The sequence below is a fragment of the Scyliorhinus torazame genome, chromosome 3, assembly GCF_047496885.1.
Source record: "Scyliorhinus torazame isolate Kashiwa2021f chromosome 3, sScyTor2.1, whole genome shotgun sequence".
Taxonomy (NCBI): Eukaryota; Metazoa; Chordata; class Chondrichthyes; order Carcharhiniformes; family Scyliorhinidae; genus Scyliorhinus; species Scyliorhinus torazame.
In genome coordinates this window covers 188010030-188027441 of record NC_092709.1, presented here as the reverse complement: position 1 = coordinate 188027441, position 17412 = coordinate 188010030, and the positions used below count along the sequence as shown (strand labels likewise).

Here is a 17412-nt window from a genome sequence, read left to right as displayed (position 1 = left end):
GTAGTAAATAAGCAATCGCAGAGGAACATGACAAGCGCAATTTAATGGCCGTGTGGAGCTTAAATGAGAGTGCAATGAGGGCATCAGATCGCGGGAGAGGCCAAAAATGAGTACCGCACCGGGCTCTGACCAGTTTGTGATCTAACCGGCCTGCTCTCGTTTGCAAAATGAGGAACCCGCCAGAACCTGGCAAGATACCATAATCACCACTTAAGGCCAACGCCATACAATTAACGGGCATGACGCTCTATCTAACTCCCCCCCCCCCCCCCCCCCCCCCCCCCCCCACCCACCCAATGGTCTAAACGCCTCCCCAGCAAGTGGCCACGTAGGCGCTGATTAATATACCTTTTTAAAAATATGAAGCGGGGACCCAAGGAGATGAGTAGCCATTTTTGCTCCCAGGCAGTGAGCCCTGGGGCACTGGGTTTGCTGCCCCGGTGTTCTGAGTGGGGGGGGGGGGGTGAGCCCCTGGGGCGGCAATCCCGGTTGGGATGGCCCACCATCAGTGGAGAGAGTTGCGGGGCATGGGAAGTCACCCATGGACTGGGGGTGGGGTGAAGATGGGTGTCTCAGCGCCCACGAACATACAAGCCAATCCCTGGATCGTGCATCCCCATTCTGGGGGCGATCGCAGCCCAACCCGCCAGCCCCACCGACCACCCATAACTCCCACTGGCAGCGGAGGCCCTGTCTTCATGGTTGAAGGCAATTGCAATTTGGAAATTCGTAATTGTAGCTAAGTGAGCACCTCACACCTCCCAAGTGGATCCCCTTGGGGTGGCGTGCCATGTAGCATGTGGCAATTAGACTGTGATGCCTGGACACTGCACCTGGACACTGTGGGAGGCAACACCACAGATGCAGCAGCCAACATCTGAAAATCCAAGAGCTGAGCCCTAGCACCAGGGACATGTTGGCGACCAGGGGGTCGGTGTGCGCACTGGGAAGGGGACCAGCGCCCGGTCCAGGCAATGTGTGGGTGTCTGGGGTACAGCGTGTGGGGTCCAGTGAACAGGGACCCTGCTGCGGCCGAAGATGCATGGGCAGGGCGGGTTCGATAGCAATGGGGGAAACAGAAGGTCCCAGGGAGGAAGACACCGCTGGTCGTCTGTCTCACACCCTCTTCAATTCGTTGCAGATATTACATGGAAGGGACGATATCTTGGAGCCCATGGAAGCTGCCCCCATGGTGCTGCTGGCAGGTCAGCGGTCGGAAGAGGCGGCAGCAGCGTCAACAGAGGCTTAACGCAGCGGCCCATGTGCAAGAACCTGCCCCACACCCTGAGAACTCGGCTGTCCATCAGTCAAGTGAGGGGGCCCAGAGGGGGAGGTGTAAAGACGTCGCTGGTCTTTTGAACAAATTATGGACAGTGTGCCATGTCCTTGTGGACTGGGCACCCATGGAGGAGGAGGATGCCTGCTCGGGGTGGCCATCAAGATCACCGCAGCCCCGAATCGCTACGCTTCAGGATCGTTCCAAGGCTCGAGTCGGGACTCGTGTGGCATCTCACAAGATACAGCCCACAGTTGCATTCGTGAGGTCATGGATGCCTTTTGCCTGGGCAGCAAACTATATAAACTTTGACATGGACCAGGCCCAACAGGATGCTCGGGCAGGTTTCCCCAACTGGTCCAGGAGGTAATAGATGGCATGTATGTTGCCTTGCACTCACCAGGCCATCTGGGAGTGCCCTACATCAACAGGAAGGGGTTCCACTTCCTGAACATCCAGCTCATGTGCAAACACCACATGAAGATCATGTACGTTTGTGCATGCTTCCCCCCAGGAGTGTGCACGACAGCAACATCCTGGGGCAGTCGGACATCCCCAACCTCTTCAAGGACTACCCCAGGATGGCTGGTTGACTCTTGGGGGATATGTGCTGCTCTCCCTTGTTACCAGTGGACTGCCGAGAGCGGTCCAGGAGAATCAGCCAGCCGGACAGGTCATTTGCAGTGTGAAGCCCGTGGGGTTTTGTTAAGTGGACTAATTAATTGGATTACATCAAACATAGGGGGGGGGGGGGGGGTGCGGAGTGTTGGAGGGAGGGGCCTGTATGTGGTAATGGTGACCATGGGTGATTCCTGATTCCTTTTTGTTATTTATTTATGTTAACATGCGGGCTAATGTTTGGAAGTTTGGTGGGAGGATGGGATTGTTGTTATTGATATGGGGATTGACATTGCATTCGTTACTGATTATTGTTTATTGGTGGGTGTAAATTTAGGAGAAAATGTGAAAAAGGAGAATAGAAATATTTTTTTTTTTTTTTTTTTTAAAAAGTGGACTAATTAACATTTTATAGTGGTGACGGCCTCGTCCTGCTCACTACCACACTTTGAAACGTTTCCATTAAATTGCGCCTGACAAGTTAGAAAACGAAAGGGCTAAATGGGAGTGTGTAGAATTGTGGCATCAATGTCAGTTGATAAAATACAAGTGGAAGTGAGGGAGAATAAATTTAATGTGGAGAGAGGGAAGAGAGACAAAAAGGAAGTGAAAGATGTAAAAGCAGTCTTTAGAGTGTCACAAATAAGTCACATGGTCATCAGCAGAGAGGCCCAAATTTGGGAATTGAGGCAGCTGTTGAGTGCAGCACAGGGAACTTCGTGCTTAATGAGTCAAGGAAATGGGAAGTCTGATGATGGACCCATCATCATGGCTGCAGGCCCCTGCCACGGTCCTGAACCCCCAGATTGAAACAGGCTGCAATCAATGGCCCTAAACGAAAGTTTACCACACAACGGACCCGATCATTACAGGATTCTGAGGTCCCTTAAACCAATGCTCAATTAATAGAATTAAGAACTGACATGCCCATGTTTATTTTTATTGGGGGGGGGGGGGGGGGTACTGGAGAGTGCTAATTCCATCTGCATACACACATTGCAAAGCCAATGCCTATTCCATGTTTGACAGAAAGTTAGTTTAGGCACGCGAATAGTATCGCCAAGTAATAGTTACAGCAGTACAGTGGAAGACATCTTGAGGAAATGAACCTCAATGAGCATTGTTCAAGTGTTACAGATGTGAACAAGTTGTGTCTTGCTTCTGCTACACAATAACTAAAGAGGTCTATTTGGAAACAAATCTAATGATATGCAAGTCTAATTTACAAATCTAATTTGAAATAATTTTGTTTCAAGACCAGTTCTGGATGGGGTGATATATTTTGTCACAATATACATTATAGAAACTTTCCAATTGCAGAACTGACAATTACTTTCCAGCCCATAATTTGTAGCATAACCTTGCATTGACAACTTTACTGATGCTTAAAGCTGGTCACTTACCAATCAGTGGAACACTTTCAGATGGAGGCATGCTTTCTGCAACCATCAGTTGAAACACAGTCAGTGCTAGGAGCACAGTCACACCAAGAGATACCTTCTCTCCAGAATCAGCTGGTAGGTAGAATCCTAATGGTGCTAGGAACGAGATCATTACACATGGGATCAACAAGTTAAAAATGTAAAAGGAAGACCTCCTTTTGAGGATTAATGTATAGGTGACATCCGGATAAGGGTCTGAACAACACCCATATGTTATTATATTCTTTGTTGCTGGCATTCCATGTACTTCCCATTCTACGTTCTCCACAAAGTCAGTCAGGTCTCCACTGTCAAGTCCATTAGTGATGTCGACCTGATTTCCATTGTAGGTCCAAGAACCAAAAGTAAGATTGCATCTCTGATCATCAAATGGGAAGTAGGCCACATCTACTACACACGAGCTCTTCGTAATTGCTGGAGAATCCCACGTAATCTGCCCGTCATATCTTAACACCACGTTAGTCTCCATGGATCCTATAGACTCATCATCAGCTCTAAAATAACAAGTTATCAAAACATCCATGTAAGTCAGTTACAAAAAGGTCTTGAGAAAATATTCAGTCATGTCATCAGCACAAATGATAATAGCCACCTAAAAATTAACTTGAACCACTTTTGATTTTTATCCCTCCCTTATTCTCTCCCAAGGCATTTCTTCCTCGACGCACTAGCTGTTTCCGGAGAAAGGTCTTCTGCTGAAATTTGGGCCATGAGGTCATTGTTAAGCTACTCAATCCCTTTCTCCAACAGTAAAACCACCTTTTAAATGAGGTTTTAATTCTGCTTCCTTTAAACAAATAGCGTGGATATTCACCTCCACCACTGGGTGACAATAAGAACTAGGAGCAGGAGTAGGCCATCTGGCCCTTCGAGCCTGCTCCTCCATTCAATGAGATCATGGCTGATCTTTTGTGGACTCAGCTCCACTTTCCCGCCCGAACACCAGAACCCTTTGTTCCTTTATTCTTCAAAAAACTATCTTTATCTTGAAAATATTTAATGAAGGAGCCTCAACTGCTTCATTGGGCCAGGAATTCCATAGATTCACAACCCTTTGGGTGAAGAAGTTCCTCCTAAGATCAGTCCAAAATCTACTTCCCCTTATTTTGAGGCTATGCCACCTAGTTCTGCTTTCACCCGCCAGTGGAAACAACCTGCCCGCATCTATCCTATCTATTCCCTTCATAATTTTATATGTTTCTAGAAGATCCCCCTCATCCTTCTAAATTCCAATGAATACAGTCCCAGTCTACTCAACCTCTCCTCGTAATCCAAACCCCTCAACTCTGGGATTAACCTAGTGAATCGCTTCTGCATTCCCTCCAGTGCCAGTATGTCCTTTCTCAGGTAACTCTTTGAGCAGTTCAGCTGACCTTCACAAATCTATTTTCCATTCCATTGATTTCAGTGCAGAATTTCAGACAGGTTGTATGATGGGAGGGTAATCTGCTCTGCCAATTTAATACCCAGACAGTGAAGGTGAAAACTTGTTTGTTCGCTGCCTTGCCTCCACACATGTTCCATTTAGGAAGGGAAGGCATTAAACCTGTGAGAGTCCTCAAAGGTTCCGCACCCTTTCCACCAAATTAGAATTCACGAAGAAAATAAAGGCAGGATTGTTATTTTGTTCATTCTTCTGTTCAGATTTATACTGGTAAAATCTATATTGGACAAATTTTGGGCTCAGAACTGACACTGCCTCGGGCTTTATTTCAATAACTTTAACAATTTGCAAACTGCAATGTCTCGACAGGCAGCTTTCACAACTTGGAAAACAAGTTTTTGGCCACTAGCCTTGCCAGCAATGGCCCCCAGATATGTGCCAGAGCTGACGAAGAAGGTAGAGTATGACAGTGGAAGCAGCCTATCGCAGCTGGCCAGAGTGCAGTGTAGCTGGGAGGAACACTTTTGCTCCTCTAAGCTCACATGAATTTTACAAAGTAGGCCATCATAATAACCCCAACAAGAATAATGGGGAAACAATCATTGATCTCTTGTGGGACTCGTGGCCAACAAGCTCCTGAGATAATGAGTGGTTGGCCTCCACTCCCTATGAGTAAAGTATAAAAGCAGGCCCAACTCAGGGCCTGGTGGAACAAATCCTCCCAACTAGGGTTGCACTGAGAAGGAGATAATAATAGTCTTTATTATTTTCACAAGTAGGCTTGCATTAACACTGCAAAGAAGTTACTGTGAAAATCCCCTAGTCACCACACTCCGGCGTCTGTTCAGGTACACTGATGGAGGATTCAGAATGTCCGAATTATCTAACAGCACGTCTTTCGGGACTTGAGGGGAAACCGGAGCACCCAGAGGAAGCCCACGCAGACACAGGGAGAACGTGCAGACTCCGCACAGACAGTGACCCAAGCCGGGAATCGAACCTGGGACCCTGCCACTGTGAAGCAACAGTGCTAACCACTGTGCTACCTTGTCAATGCTGCAGCACACAAACTATTGCAAATATGTAAATAAATTCATCTTCATGGACAGCTTTTCCAACTTAGGAGTTATTATATTGGTGACGAGGATTTATGGAAATTCTGGACTTGCCCATCAATTCGCCTATCCACCGGAGGTTTGTATTGTGTACAGTACGGGGCAGCACGGTAGCATTGTGGATAGCACAATTGCTTCACAGCTCCAGGGTCCCAGGTTCGATTCCCGGCTTGGGTCACTGTCTGCGCATCCTCCCAATGTGTGCGTGGGTTTCCTCCGGGTGCTCCAGTTTCCTCCCACAGTCCAAAGATGTGCGGGTTAGGTGGATTGGCCATGCTAAATTGCCCATAGTGTCCAAAATTGCCCTTAGTGTTGGGTGGGGTTACTGGGTTATGGGGATAGGGTGGGGTTACTGGGTTATGGGGATTAGGTGGGGTTACTGGGTTATGGAGATAGGGTGGGTTATGGGGATAGGGTGCTCTTTCCAAGAGCCGGTGCAGACTCGATGGGCCGAATGGCCTCCTTCTGCACTGTAAATTATTCTATGCAAGTACATTGTATCGATTAAGATGCTGTTGTTCAGTGAATTGGATGTCTTTGATGGGGGGCTGGAGGATTGGAATCAGTACGCAGAGCGCATGCGATACTTCTTCCAAGGGAACGGTATATTGGGGGGGGGGGCAAAGACTGATAAAAAGTTCCCCTTTGACCACCTGCGGAGCCCAGTCATTTGGCGTCATCAAAGTTTGACCAACCCGGCTACAACAGATTTCAGTTCATGCGATGAACTCGTGGCAATAGTTTCGGACCACTACCACCCCAAGCCGTCTGTGATTATGCAGCGGTACCGATTTAAAACGGCAAAACGCTCCCCTGGTGAGTCGGTTCCAGACTTTTAAAACTGGTTTGTGGTGCTTGGCTGACTGAGCACTGCGATTTCAGGCTGTCCTTCTCAGAAATGTTCAGGGCCAGACTCGTTAAGGGACAGACTCGTGAGTGGTATCAATAATTTGGCCACTCAACAGAAAGTGTTACCGGAAACTACACCGGATTTAAAGCAAGCTACTCTACTTTCTCTTTCTCACAAACACACGGAGAAGGGTGTACAGGAACTGCAAGGGCCCGTTGATTATGGTGTGCATATCTTGGGCCGCCCTTCTGTTCAGACATATCAGTCATGGATGATGCCGATCCAGCCCAAATTCCTCCGACAGAGCAGGCCCGAGGCAACTTCATGGCAGAGTTTGGTTTTCGGCCGCTACCACAGCCTGCTGGGATATTTCATCCAAGGAGGGCAGTGAGGGCCGCAAACCATGCTGCTATTGTGGTCTAGGGGCTTCCAGTGCAGCGCAAGGCACGTCACCCACAGCAGCCGTCACCTCGGTCGAGGGCTTTGCTCGTGGATACCCAGGGAGACAACGATGATTGCTTGATCCGCCGATTGGGATTACTTTGCAGCTTAATGGTCACCTGTACTAATGGAGTTGGACAAAAGGGCTGCCATCTCCATTGTGGACCTCCACACGTTTCGACGGCTGTGGATGGGAATCATGCCGCTGAACTGGCGGGATACCGAGGCTGATTGGCCACTTATACAGGGGAACCGTTGAAAATTGTGGGGACCACCATAATGCTGGTGACATATGGACAGCTGGCGGTCTGCCTGTGCCTGGTGGTTGTACATGGTCCGGGTCCAAATTTACTAGGAAGAGGCTGTTTGTACGTCCTTTAATTTGATTGGAACAAATCTTCTGAATGGGTTCCAGCAATTATTATTATGTATTGAATAAATATCCGAAGGTCGAAGGGCCTGTACTGCGCTGTAACGTTCTATGTTCTATGTTTCCCAGGAAGGTCTGGGCAAAATTAAAGGTGCCAGATCCCAGGGGTGGGATTCTCCAATAATGGGGCTATGTCCCTACCGCAGCACAGAAACGCTGGCGAATCACTCTGGGCTTTCCTTAAGAAAGACCCGAGTGATTCTCCTACCTGCAGGGGCCTAGCAAGGCCCCGGAGTGCTTCGTGGAGCTCTGGCTGCGGATACGGGCCCCGTACTTCCGGTCGGGAGTCCGTGCATGCGCACTGCGGCGGCCTGCAGCGGCCTGCAGCGGCCGCCCCGTGGGACATGGTGGACTCGGACCGCAGAGCAGCACCAGAAATGTAAGCCCCCCCAATATAGTGAGCCCGCGGGTCCGTGACGCCCGATCACCCCCTTGGCAGTCCATGAGGCCCCCCCCGGTGAACGGTCCCCCCGCCCGCAGCCACCACCATCGTTCTCGACGGCCAAAAGGGGGTTAGAACCACGCCGTCGGGAACTCGGTCAGTTTTCCCTCGGAGAATCGCAGGGTGGGGGGTGGGGGGGGGGGGGGGGGGGGATCTATCAATGGCCCCCTACCCACACCGCGTAGTTTGCGTGTGAGAGACTCCCGAGCGATTCTCCGGGGACCGGATTTCGGTGTAAACGCCCATTCTTCGCCCCCGCGCCGATCGCGATTTCGGCATGGTGGCTCGGAGGATCCAGCCCCACATCTATGATGGTCCTGCTGCTCAGCCCCAGTACTTCTTTACGAGGCTGGATCTGTATGCGCTACTTCCCAAGGTGAACACAGAAGTGCAATGTTTAAAAGATCTGGGGGTCATTCGACCCATGCAGTTTGCGGTCTGGGCTGTGGTGCCAGTGATGAAACCTGGTAAAACTGTCCGGCTGTTTATGGATTTCAAGCTTACCGCAAACAGGGCTTCATAATGTGACCACTGCCTGATGCCCTGGGTCAAGGATCTATATGCTTGGTTGACCGGGGGCTGTCCATTTACTAAGTTAGACATGAGCCACGCATATCTGTAGGTGGAGCTCAACCGGAGTGAAGAAAATTTGCCACAACAAATACATATCGGGAATTGTTCGAATATACCCATTTTCCATTTGGGGCTTCGTCAGCCCCCGTGATATTTCAGAGAGTGAATGAAAACATTTACAGGACTTGCCAAAAGTGGTCATCTACTTAGATGATGTTCTTATCATCGGCTCCACGGAGCAGGAACACATGGCAAATCTCCAGGAGGTACATTGCGTTTCGTCCATGTGGGCCCCGACTGAAACTAAGTAAATGTGTTTTCCGTACCAAGGCAGTGTCCTACCTTGGATACCACATGGACAGTGGTGGGTTACACCCAAGCGATGATAAAGTCCCCATCCCACGGAAAGACACTGAGCTTCGGTCCCTTAATTCTGGCAAATCATTGCAAATGTGGCCTCCCTATTGGCTCCATTGTGTGTGTGTCATGGAATGACCACAAATAGTTGTGGGTGCATCTCAAGAAGAGGCAGTCGCAGCCATAAAGAGACACCTTTCTTCAAAACAATTCCTGACACACTATGACCCAGCTAGGCCCCTGATTTTAAAGTCTGGTGCTTTTCCTTATGGCATCGGGACGGTGCTGGGCCATGAGGGAGATGGCGGCACAGAGCGCCCCATTGCATTTGCCTCATGGACCTTGGCAGCGCCAAGTGCCGGTGTGCACAAATCGAGAAGGAAGGCCTGGCTGTCATCTTTGGAACTAAAAAATTCCATCAACGTGCATGGACTGCATTTCATTATCATAACGGACCGTTGCTGAGAGAACAAGAACATTCCGCCTATTGCGTCAGCCAGGATCCGGTGGTGGGCAATCCTGCTTGCCATTGAGAGTACACTTTTTCAACATCGGTCGTTCAATTTTATGGACACATTACCGGTGACGGCTTCTAGAGTGCATGCATGGATGCAGTGGGACCCGGTATTGGCGAAACTTTGCTTCATGTTACTCAACAGCGGTACAAAGGAGACTGTTCTGGCGTCAAGGATTGCTTTCACTCAGAAGTTCTCAGAGCTGAATTTGGAGGGCGGCGTAATACTGTTGGGTGTTCAACTAGTCGCTCCCCCCCCAGAGACAGGAAGCCTTGTTACAGTGTTTGCAAGCTAGCCATTCGGGGTTTCAAAAATTTAAATGACGGCCCGGAGCTATGTTTGGTGTATCAATGGGGACATCAAGAGAATTGTAAAAAGCTGCCTGGTTTGGCAGGAATTTCAGGCTCTTCTGTCATCAGCTCCTCTCCACCCTTGGGAATGGTCAGGTCGTCCATGGATTCATCTCCACGTGGATCTTGCTGGACTGTTTAAGCTCCAAGTTCCTAATAATTGTGGACGCCCACTCCAAGTGGCTGGAAGTTTACAAGATGTCTTCCATGATTTAAATTAGAAACAATGGGAGGCAGGGAAAGAGCAAGATTTTAATCAATGAGATAAACATGCAAGGAAGAATTTAGTTAAAAAAAAATAAAAGGAAAAGGATGGAAATTTAATTAGACACTGGTTGGCAAGGAGAAGAGTGAGACACAAAACAATGCATTAACCCGCAGAAAAGAGGAAATGAAGAGGAATGGAATATCTTTAAGGGCAAACAAAAAACAAAGCATATATATTGCAATGTTCAGTTTGGGAATTAAACTGGAGCAACTGTGTCAAAATGTGTAGATTTAATAGATGCAATATAGATGGGTGTTCACGGCATCATATTGGGATATGATACCTGTAAAAGACACAAAACAGAAAAGACAAAATAGAAAAGAGATAGGAAGGTGACAATATTTGTGACAGGGAGAGTTGTTTTAGATTAAAATTACTTGTTCAGAGACAGATGGAATAAATGGAGCAAGGGGAATGGAATTCCCAAAATGGGTGCATGACTTCTTTAAATTTATTAAGCAAGAAATAATTGTAACTTTTAACAAGTCAACTTAGTACCTGTGGGGGGCTATAATCTTCATATTGACTGGACAAAACAAATTGGCAGAGGTAGTCTCCTCTGGAAAGAGGAGACTGTAGAATGCTTTCACATGTTTCCTGTGAAACAAACTAAGGGCAAAACTTTTCTACTAATTTAAAGAAATGGTTACATTAAATTTTACTGGCAATGATGATTATTTTTTTTGAAAAACATTTTATTGAGGCATCTTGATATCTATATATACATCAAACAGAGCTGATTATTTAAATGTTAAAGTTTGTGCAATTAAAAAAAAAAGATTAATTTATGCAGCAATTTGCAAACGACATCTCACAGCGTTACAACCACTGAAGCTCTTTGGAAGTGCAAAAACTGTGGAATTGTAATGGCATTCCAACTTACTTGTTATATAGAACGATATCAGGTCTCCATACAGAGCTACTGGGTATTCGGATAGCATCAAGTCCATCATATTTGTCTCGGTCCCACTTAAGAAAAGCATCAAACCAGATTTGTCGAATCCAAAGGTAAGCAGTCAAAATTTGGTTTCTTTCATCCTACAAGTATGAAAACGAAAATCGCCTCAAAAGTAAATATAATTCAAATACTATTACAATTTTATTTTATATTCTCCCTCAAAATATAATCAACTTCTTGATCTTAAATATTGTTGAAACAAAACGTACATGCTGTCAAAGTTTTTCAATTTGCACTCATCAGGACAGATTTGCAAGCATACCAAATCTCAAAGGGAAAAATTTTTTTTTTTTTTACATAGAATTTACAGTGCAGAAGGAGGCCGTTCGGCCCATCGAGTCTGCACCGGCTCTTGGAAAGAGCACCCTACCCAAGGTCAACACCTCCACCCTATCCCCATAACCCAGTAACCCCACCCAACACTAAGGACAATTTTGGACACGAAGGGCAATTTATCATGGCCAATCCACCTAACCTGCACATCTTTGGACTGTGGGAGGAAACCGGAGCACCCGGAGGAAACCCACGCACACACGGGGAGGATGTGCAGACTCCGCACAGACAGTGACCCAAGCCGGAATCGAACCTGGGACCCTGGAGCTGTGAAGCAATTGTGCTATCCACAATGCTACCGTGCTGCCCATTATACTGCATGAGAAGAGTGTGTTGATTAGTTGGCAAATGGACTCGGACTGGTAGCAGCATTACCATGGAAAATGTACCTGTGAACAATTAACCACCAAGCTTTTGTTATTAAATTCAAACGAGGCCGGTCAACCGTGATTGAAAAAGGCATTGCCATGGGGAATGAACCAGGAAATGGCTGTCCCTCAAGCTTTTGTTTAGTTGAAAAAAAACGTGTATGGACATGTCCTTTCTGTTTGCAGAGGATAGAACCCAGTGTGTGAATGTGTAGTTTCTCGCACGTGCGCATGTGTAAATGTGTGCCTGACTAATGATCTTAAATTGGCTGCCAGTGTAATCTTTAGCACAACCAGGACTGTTCAGTAAGTATTGCCCAATTTCAGAATCACATCTCACGTTGGACACTATGTTCTGAGTTTTGGAAGCACAGGCTGTTTGAGTACAGTCAGTACAATGTCCAGTGTGAACAGTCAAAAGGATATGCTGATTGATACGATCCAGCAATCATTGGGACGTACTGCCTACATACCTGGCATCATGCTGGTACTGAAATTCATCTACCACACTACTCATTTGTGTGGTCGCCAGAAGTCATTTTGGCGTAGTGGCAGCATCCTGTTAGTAGATACTGTGGTATTGGAAATAGGCTGAGAAGAGACACATACATGGGCCAGGACCAAAAATAGCCACATGAAGCCCCGGTTGAATTGATACTGGCCGTCTGCAAGAGCACTCAACTGAATACATAAACTCATTATTGCTATATGGACTTTGTGATTACCCACTCGCTATGAATATGTAACAAATTTCCAGACACAGGTAATCAACTTTGCAGCAGGACGAAGGACAGACAAAAGAAATCATCAGACTCCATAATGAGCTATTAGCTGGTCAGACGAGGGCTTTTCAGAGGGAAATGGGTCTTGATTGAATCGTCCTGCATAAACAAGAGTATCCTGTCTTTCCCATTAACGGGTTGGGGTCTGGATGGAACAATGGCCAGTTGTGGGCGTACACCTATGACTCAATGCTAGTAGACCAGTATAAATGAAGGAACGTCGGAACAGGTCTTCAGCGATAACCTGGGAGTCCCCAATTGCACAGACATCGCAAGTCGAAGGGTCCCTAGGTTTCGAAGCCCAGAGAAGATAGCCACATTGAGCGATCGTAGCCTGACCAGCCTCCTCCACTAAATGCAGGTAATCCTAGAGCTCAGCTGTGAGTTTGAGTCAAAATTTGTTGAGTGAGAGAATTGTGAATAAAATTGTGTTAAACCGTGAAAAACCGTGAACCTGTTTTGTCCTTTGTTCATCTCGCAAATAAGGACACCTTATTACACCTTATTACATTAATACACTGGTCAAAGTATGAGATTTTACAGATACAACAATACCACTTGTGCTGCTACTGCAGCCTGATTAGGAAGACTTTGAACATCAATCTTGAGTCCTTAGAAGATGACTGAGGAAAATGGCATCACCACTGGTGGGCCGACGTGCACCACGGTGACCAGTGGTTACAGCAGCTTGGCAACGGTGCCAATGTTGAAAAAGCAACCCACAGTGATACTTTGAAGCTTCACGCTGCAGCACTTGAGACAGAACCGGCTCTCAAGGATTGGCTTTTTCATCCATCAGCAAAGTGTGCCATATGAAGATATCTAACTGAACCGGAGTTTTTGCAACTTGCCCATTATCTTTCATAGATGGAAGGATGACGACTCAGGTACAAAAAGTAATTTTAAAAGTGAATAAAATGTTGGTTTTTATTTCAAGGGGCTTAGAATTCAACAGTGAGGACGTTGTGTTTCCGATGTGCAGGGTCTTGGCCAGACCCCCAATTGGAGTGCCGTGTTCCGATTTTGGCCCCAAACCTCAGCAAGTAATACTCTTAGAATTGGTATCACACAGATTTAATGGGGTGGGGAGGGTTAATGGTATCAGAAACTTTGTATTTATAGGATTGAGGGATGATCTGATCAAGGGATGTAAAATATTAAAGAAATTCGGTCAGGTAGTTGCAGAAACTATTTCTTCTAATGCGGAATCCAGAACAAGGGGCATAATTTTAAATAAGAGGTATGGTTATCGGGGTAAAATTGGAAAAGTACTTTTACGTACAAAGTGCTGTGGAAACCTGGAACTCACTCTCTGGAAAAACTGTGGATGTTGGGATAATTATGATTTCCAGGGTTGAGAGATTGATTGTTTAAAAAAAACATTTATATAGTGCTTTTCACAACCATCCAACATCACAAAGTGCTTAACAGCCAATTAAGTACTTTTTGAAGTGTAGTCACTGTTGTAATGTAGTCAACCTGCATGCAGCAAACTCCTACAAACAGCAATGCAATAGTGGCATTGGGTGGAAAGATTTCAAAGTTCATTTGTGGTGTGTTTTGCAGGAGGTTTCCCACTGGCTTTGCTGGCATGTTCCCCACCATTATTCAATTACACTTAGTTACCTTTTTGGGCCCTGGGGAGTTTCTCACCAGTTTAGCCCACACTGAATTTGTTTTTAGCTCTGGGGAGCTGAACCCAGAGATCGGGCTGCCATTTTCAGAGGGTGCCACAATCTCGAAGTGAGCTTGTGGGTCCCCGACACCTCCCACCCATGGACAATGTCACTCCCCATACACATGGGCACTACACCACACCCCCAAATGAGGACACCCTGCTATGGGGTCCTTGAAGGCCCCCCTCTTCAGGCCTCCTCCACCCTCTTACAGGCCCTCCCCCTCCAGGACCGCACCCATAACCCCCCAATCTCCCAGAGGCATCTACTTACCTGCCTTGCACCCCCCACCAACATTCATACCCCCTCTCCATCCTCTTTTCATGGGCATGGTCCCCCTTGGGCCCTGCTTTTAGCACCCAGGCACCCTTGGACTGCCACCCTGGCAGTGCACCTGCCTGCCAGTGCCACCAAGGCACCTTGGAAGTGCTATGTTGGCAGTGCCAAGGTGCCACTGGACAGAGCCAAGATGTCTGCATTCGATGGGAAGAGCCATGAAACCACCCTACAGAATCCCTGGCCACCCACGGGCCTCTGGTGGCCTGGGAGACCCCCCAGGTTCCGTTCCATCTGATCCACATTTGTGGTAGGTCCTGAGTAAGCCTGCCAATGTAGTTTAAAACCTACAAAGGCACACGCCATTTTGCCTTGCCCCTTTTGGGTGAGATTCTGTTTCCGATGCCTCGCGGGACTTGAGAGGCGTAAAGGCCGCTGGGAAGCCGGCGGGAGGCCCATGCAGCATTTACTGGTCAGGTTGCACTCTCGCCCGAGTGCAACGCAGCCGGGTAGATCGCTCCCAATAGTACAGTATTTCTTCAGTAATGCATTGGAGTGTCAGTCTTTTTAAAAAATATATATTTTTATTAAGAATTTTCAATAACAATATTCCCCCCCCAGGCCTCCACGCTGGGGGGCTTTGCCTCCTTCCACATTAGCAAGATCCTCCGCCAGGCTACTAGGGACGCAAAGGCCAGAATGCCGGCCTCTTTCGCCTCCTGCACGCCTGGCTCGTCCACTACTCCAAATAGTGCTAGCCTCCAGCTTGGCTTTACCCGGACTTTCACCACCTTAGATACTGTTCCCGCAACTCTCCTCCAGAACCCCTCCAGTGCCGGGCATGACCAAAACATATGGACATGGTTCGCCGGACTTCCGGAGCACCTCCCACCCGTCATATGCGCTCTATGAACCACCTTAAACTGTATCAGGCTAAGCCTGGCCCACGAGGAAGAGGAATTAACCCTACTTAGGGCATCAGCCCATAGCCCCTCCTCAATCTCCTCCCCCAACCCCTCCTCCCATTTACCCTTCAGCTCCTCTACCAAAGCCTCCCCCTCTTCTTTCATCTCCTGGTATATCGCCGACACCTTGCCCTCCCCGATCCATACGCCCGATTCACCCCATCTTGAATCCCCTGTGCCGGGAGTAGTGGAAATTCCCTCACCTGCCACCTCACAGACGCCCTCAATTGCATGTACCTGAAAGCGTTTCCCGGGGGTAGTCCAAACTTCTTCGCCAGCGCCCCCAAGCTCGCGAACGTCCTGTCAATGAACAGGTCCCCCATTCTTCTAATCCCTGCCCGATGCCAGCTCTGAAATCCCCCGTCCATCCTTCCTGGGACAAACCGATGGTTGTCTCTGATCGGGGACCACACTGAGGCTCCCGTCGCACCCCTGTGCCGTCTCCACTGCCCCCAGATCTTTAGTGTTGCCGCCACCACCGGCCTCGTGGTATACCTTGTCGGCGAGAGCGGCAGCGGTGCCATCACCAGCGCCCCCAGGCTCGTTCCTTTGCAGGACGCCATCTCCAACCTCTTCCACGCCGCCCCCTCTCCCTCCATCACCCACTTATGGATCATTGCCACGTTGGCTGCCCAATAATAACCACCCAGATTCGGCAATGCCAACCCTCCTCTATCTCTGCTACGCTCCAAGAACCCCCTCCTTACCCGCGGGGTCTTGCTCACCCACACAAATCCCGTAATGCTCCTCCTTACCCTCTTAAAAGAGGCCTTAGTGATCACAATTAGGAGGCATTGGAATACAAAAAGAAACCTCGGGAGGACCACCATTTTAACCGGCTGTATCCTACCCGCCAGCGAGAGTGGCAACATGTCCCACCTTTTAAAATCCTTCTCCATCTGTTCCACCAACCGCGTCAAATTAAGTTTGTGCAGTGCCCCCCCAGCTCCTAGCTACCTGAATCCCCAAGTCTCGAAAGCTCCTCTCCGCCCTCCTCAACGGTAGGTCGTCTATCCCTCTTCCCTGGTCCCCCGGATGGATCACAAAGAGCTCACTCTTTCCCTCATTGAGCTTTTAGGCCGAAAGGTCTCCAAACTCCCGTCGGATCTGCATTACCTCAACCATCCCCTCCACTGGATCTGTCACATACAGCAACAGGTCGTCTGCGTACAGCGACACTCGATGTTCCTCTCCCCCTCGAACCACCCCCTTCCATTTCCCCGACTCCCTTAACGCCATGGCCAAAGGTTCAATTTCTAATGCGAACAGCAGAGGGGACAGGGGGCACCCCTGCCTCGTCCCTCGATACAGCCGGAAATACTCCGACCTCCGCCGGTTCGTGACCACACTCGACACCGGGGCTTTATACATGAGCTTAACCCAATTGATAAACCCTCCCCTGAACCCAAACCTCAACACTTCCCAGAGATACTCCCACTCTACCCGATCGAAGGCCTTCTCCGCGTCCATGGCTGTCACTATCTCCGCTTCTCCCTCCACCGATGACATCATTATCACATTTAGGAGCCTTCGCACATTAGTATTTAACTTTTAACTGCCTACCCTTTACGAATCCAGTCTGGTCCTCGTGAATCACCCCTGGGACACAGTCCTCAATCCTCATGGCCAACATTTTTGCCAGCAACTTAGCATCTACATTAAGGAGCGAGATCGGTCCGTATGACCCACATTGCAGTGGGTCCTTATCCCGCTTCAAGATCAAAGAGATCGTCGCCTCCGACATTGTCGGGGGCAGGGTCCCCCCCTCCCTTGATTCATTGAAGGTCCTTACCAGCAACGGGGCCAACAGGTCTACATACTTCCTGTAGAACTCCACCGGGAACCCATCCGGCCACGGGGCCTTCCCAGCCTGAATGCTCCCCAGTCCTTTAACCAGCTCCTCCACCCCAATTGGCGCCCCCAAACCAGCCATCTCCTGCACCTCCACCCTTGGGAACCTCAACTGATCCAAGAATCGCCGCATCCCCTCTTT

At 48.4% G+C, this 17412-nt stretch overlaps 1 protein-coding gene across 2 annotated transcripts in view; it reads right to left on the bottom strand.

Annotated features, from left to right (window-relative positions):
* chrna9a (cholinergic receptor, nicotinic, alpha 9a) overlaps window positions 1–17412 on the bottom strand; it is a 56263-nt gene that overhangs the window by 5453 nt on the left and 33398 nt on the right. For both annotated transcript variants that reach the window (XM_072496604.1, XM_072496605.1), the window contains exons 4-5: window positions 10945–11099; window positions 3298–3830 (exon numbers count right to left, since the gene is read on the bottom strand). In XM_072496604.1, the coding sequence (XP_072352705.1) occupies window positions 3298–3830; window positions 10945–11099 (688 nt within the window). The remainder of the gene's footprint in view (window positions 1–3297; window positions 3831–10944; window positions 11100–17412) is intronic.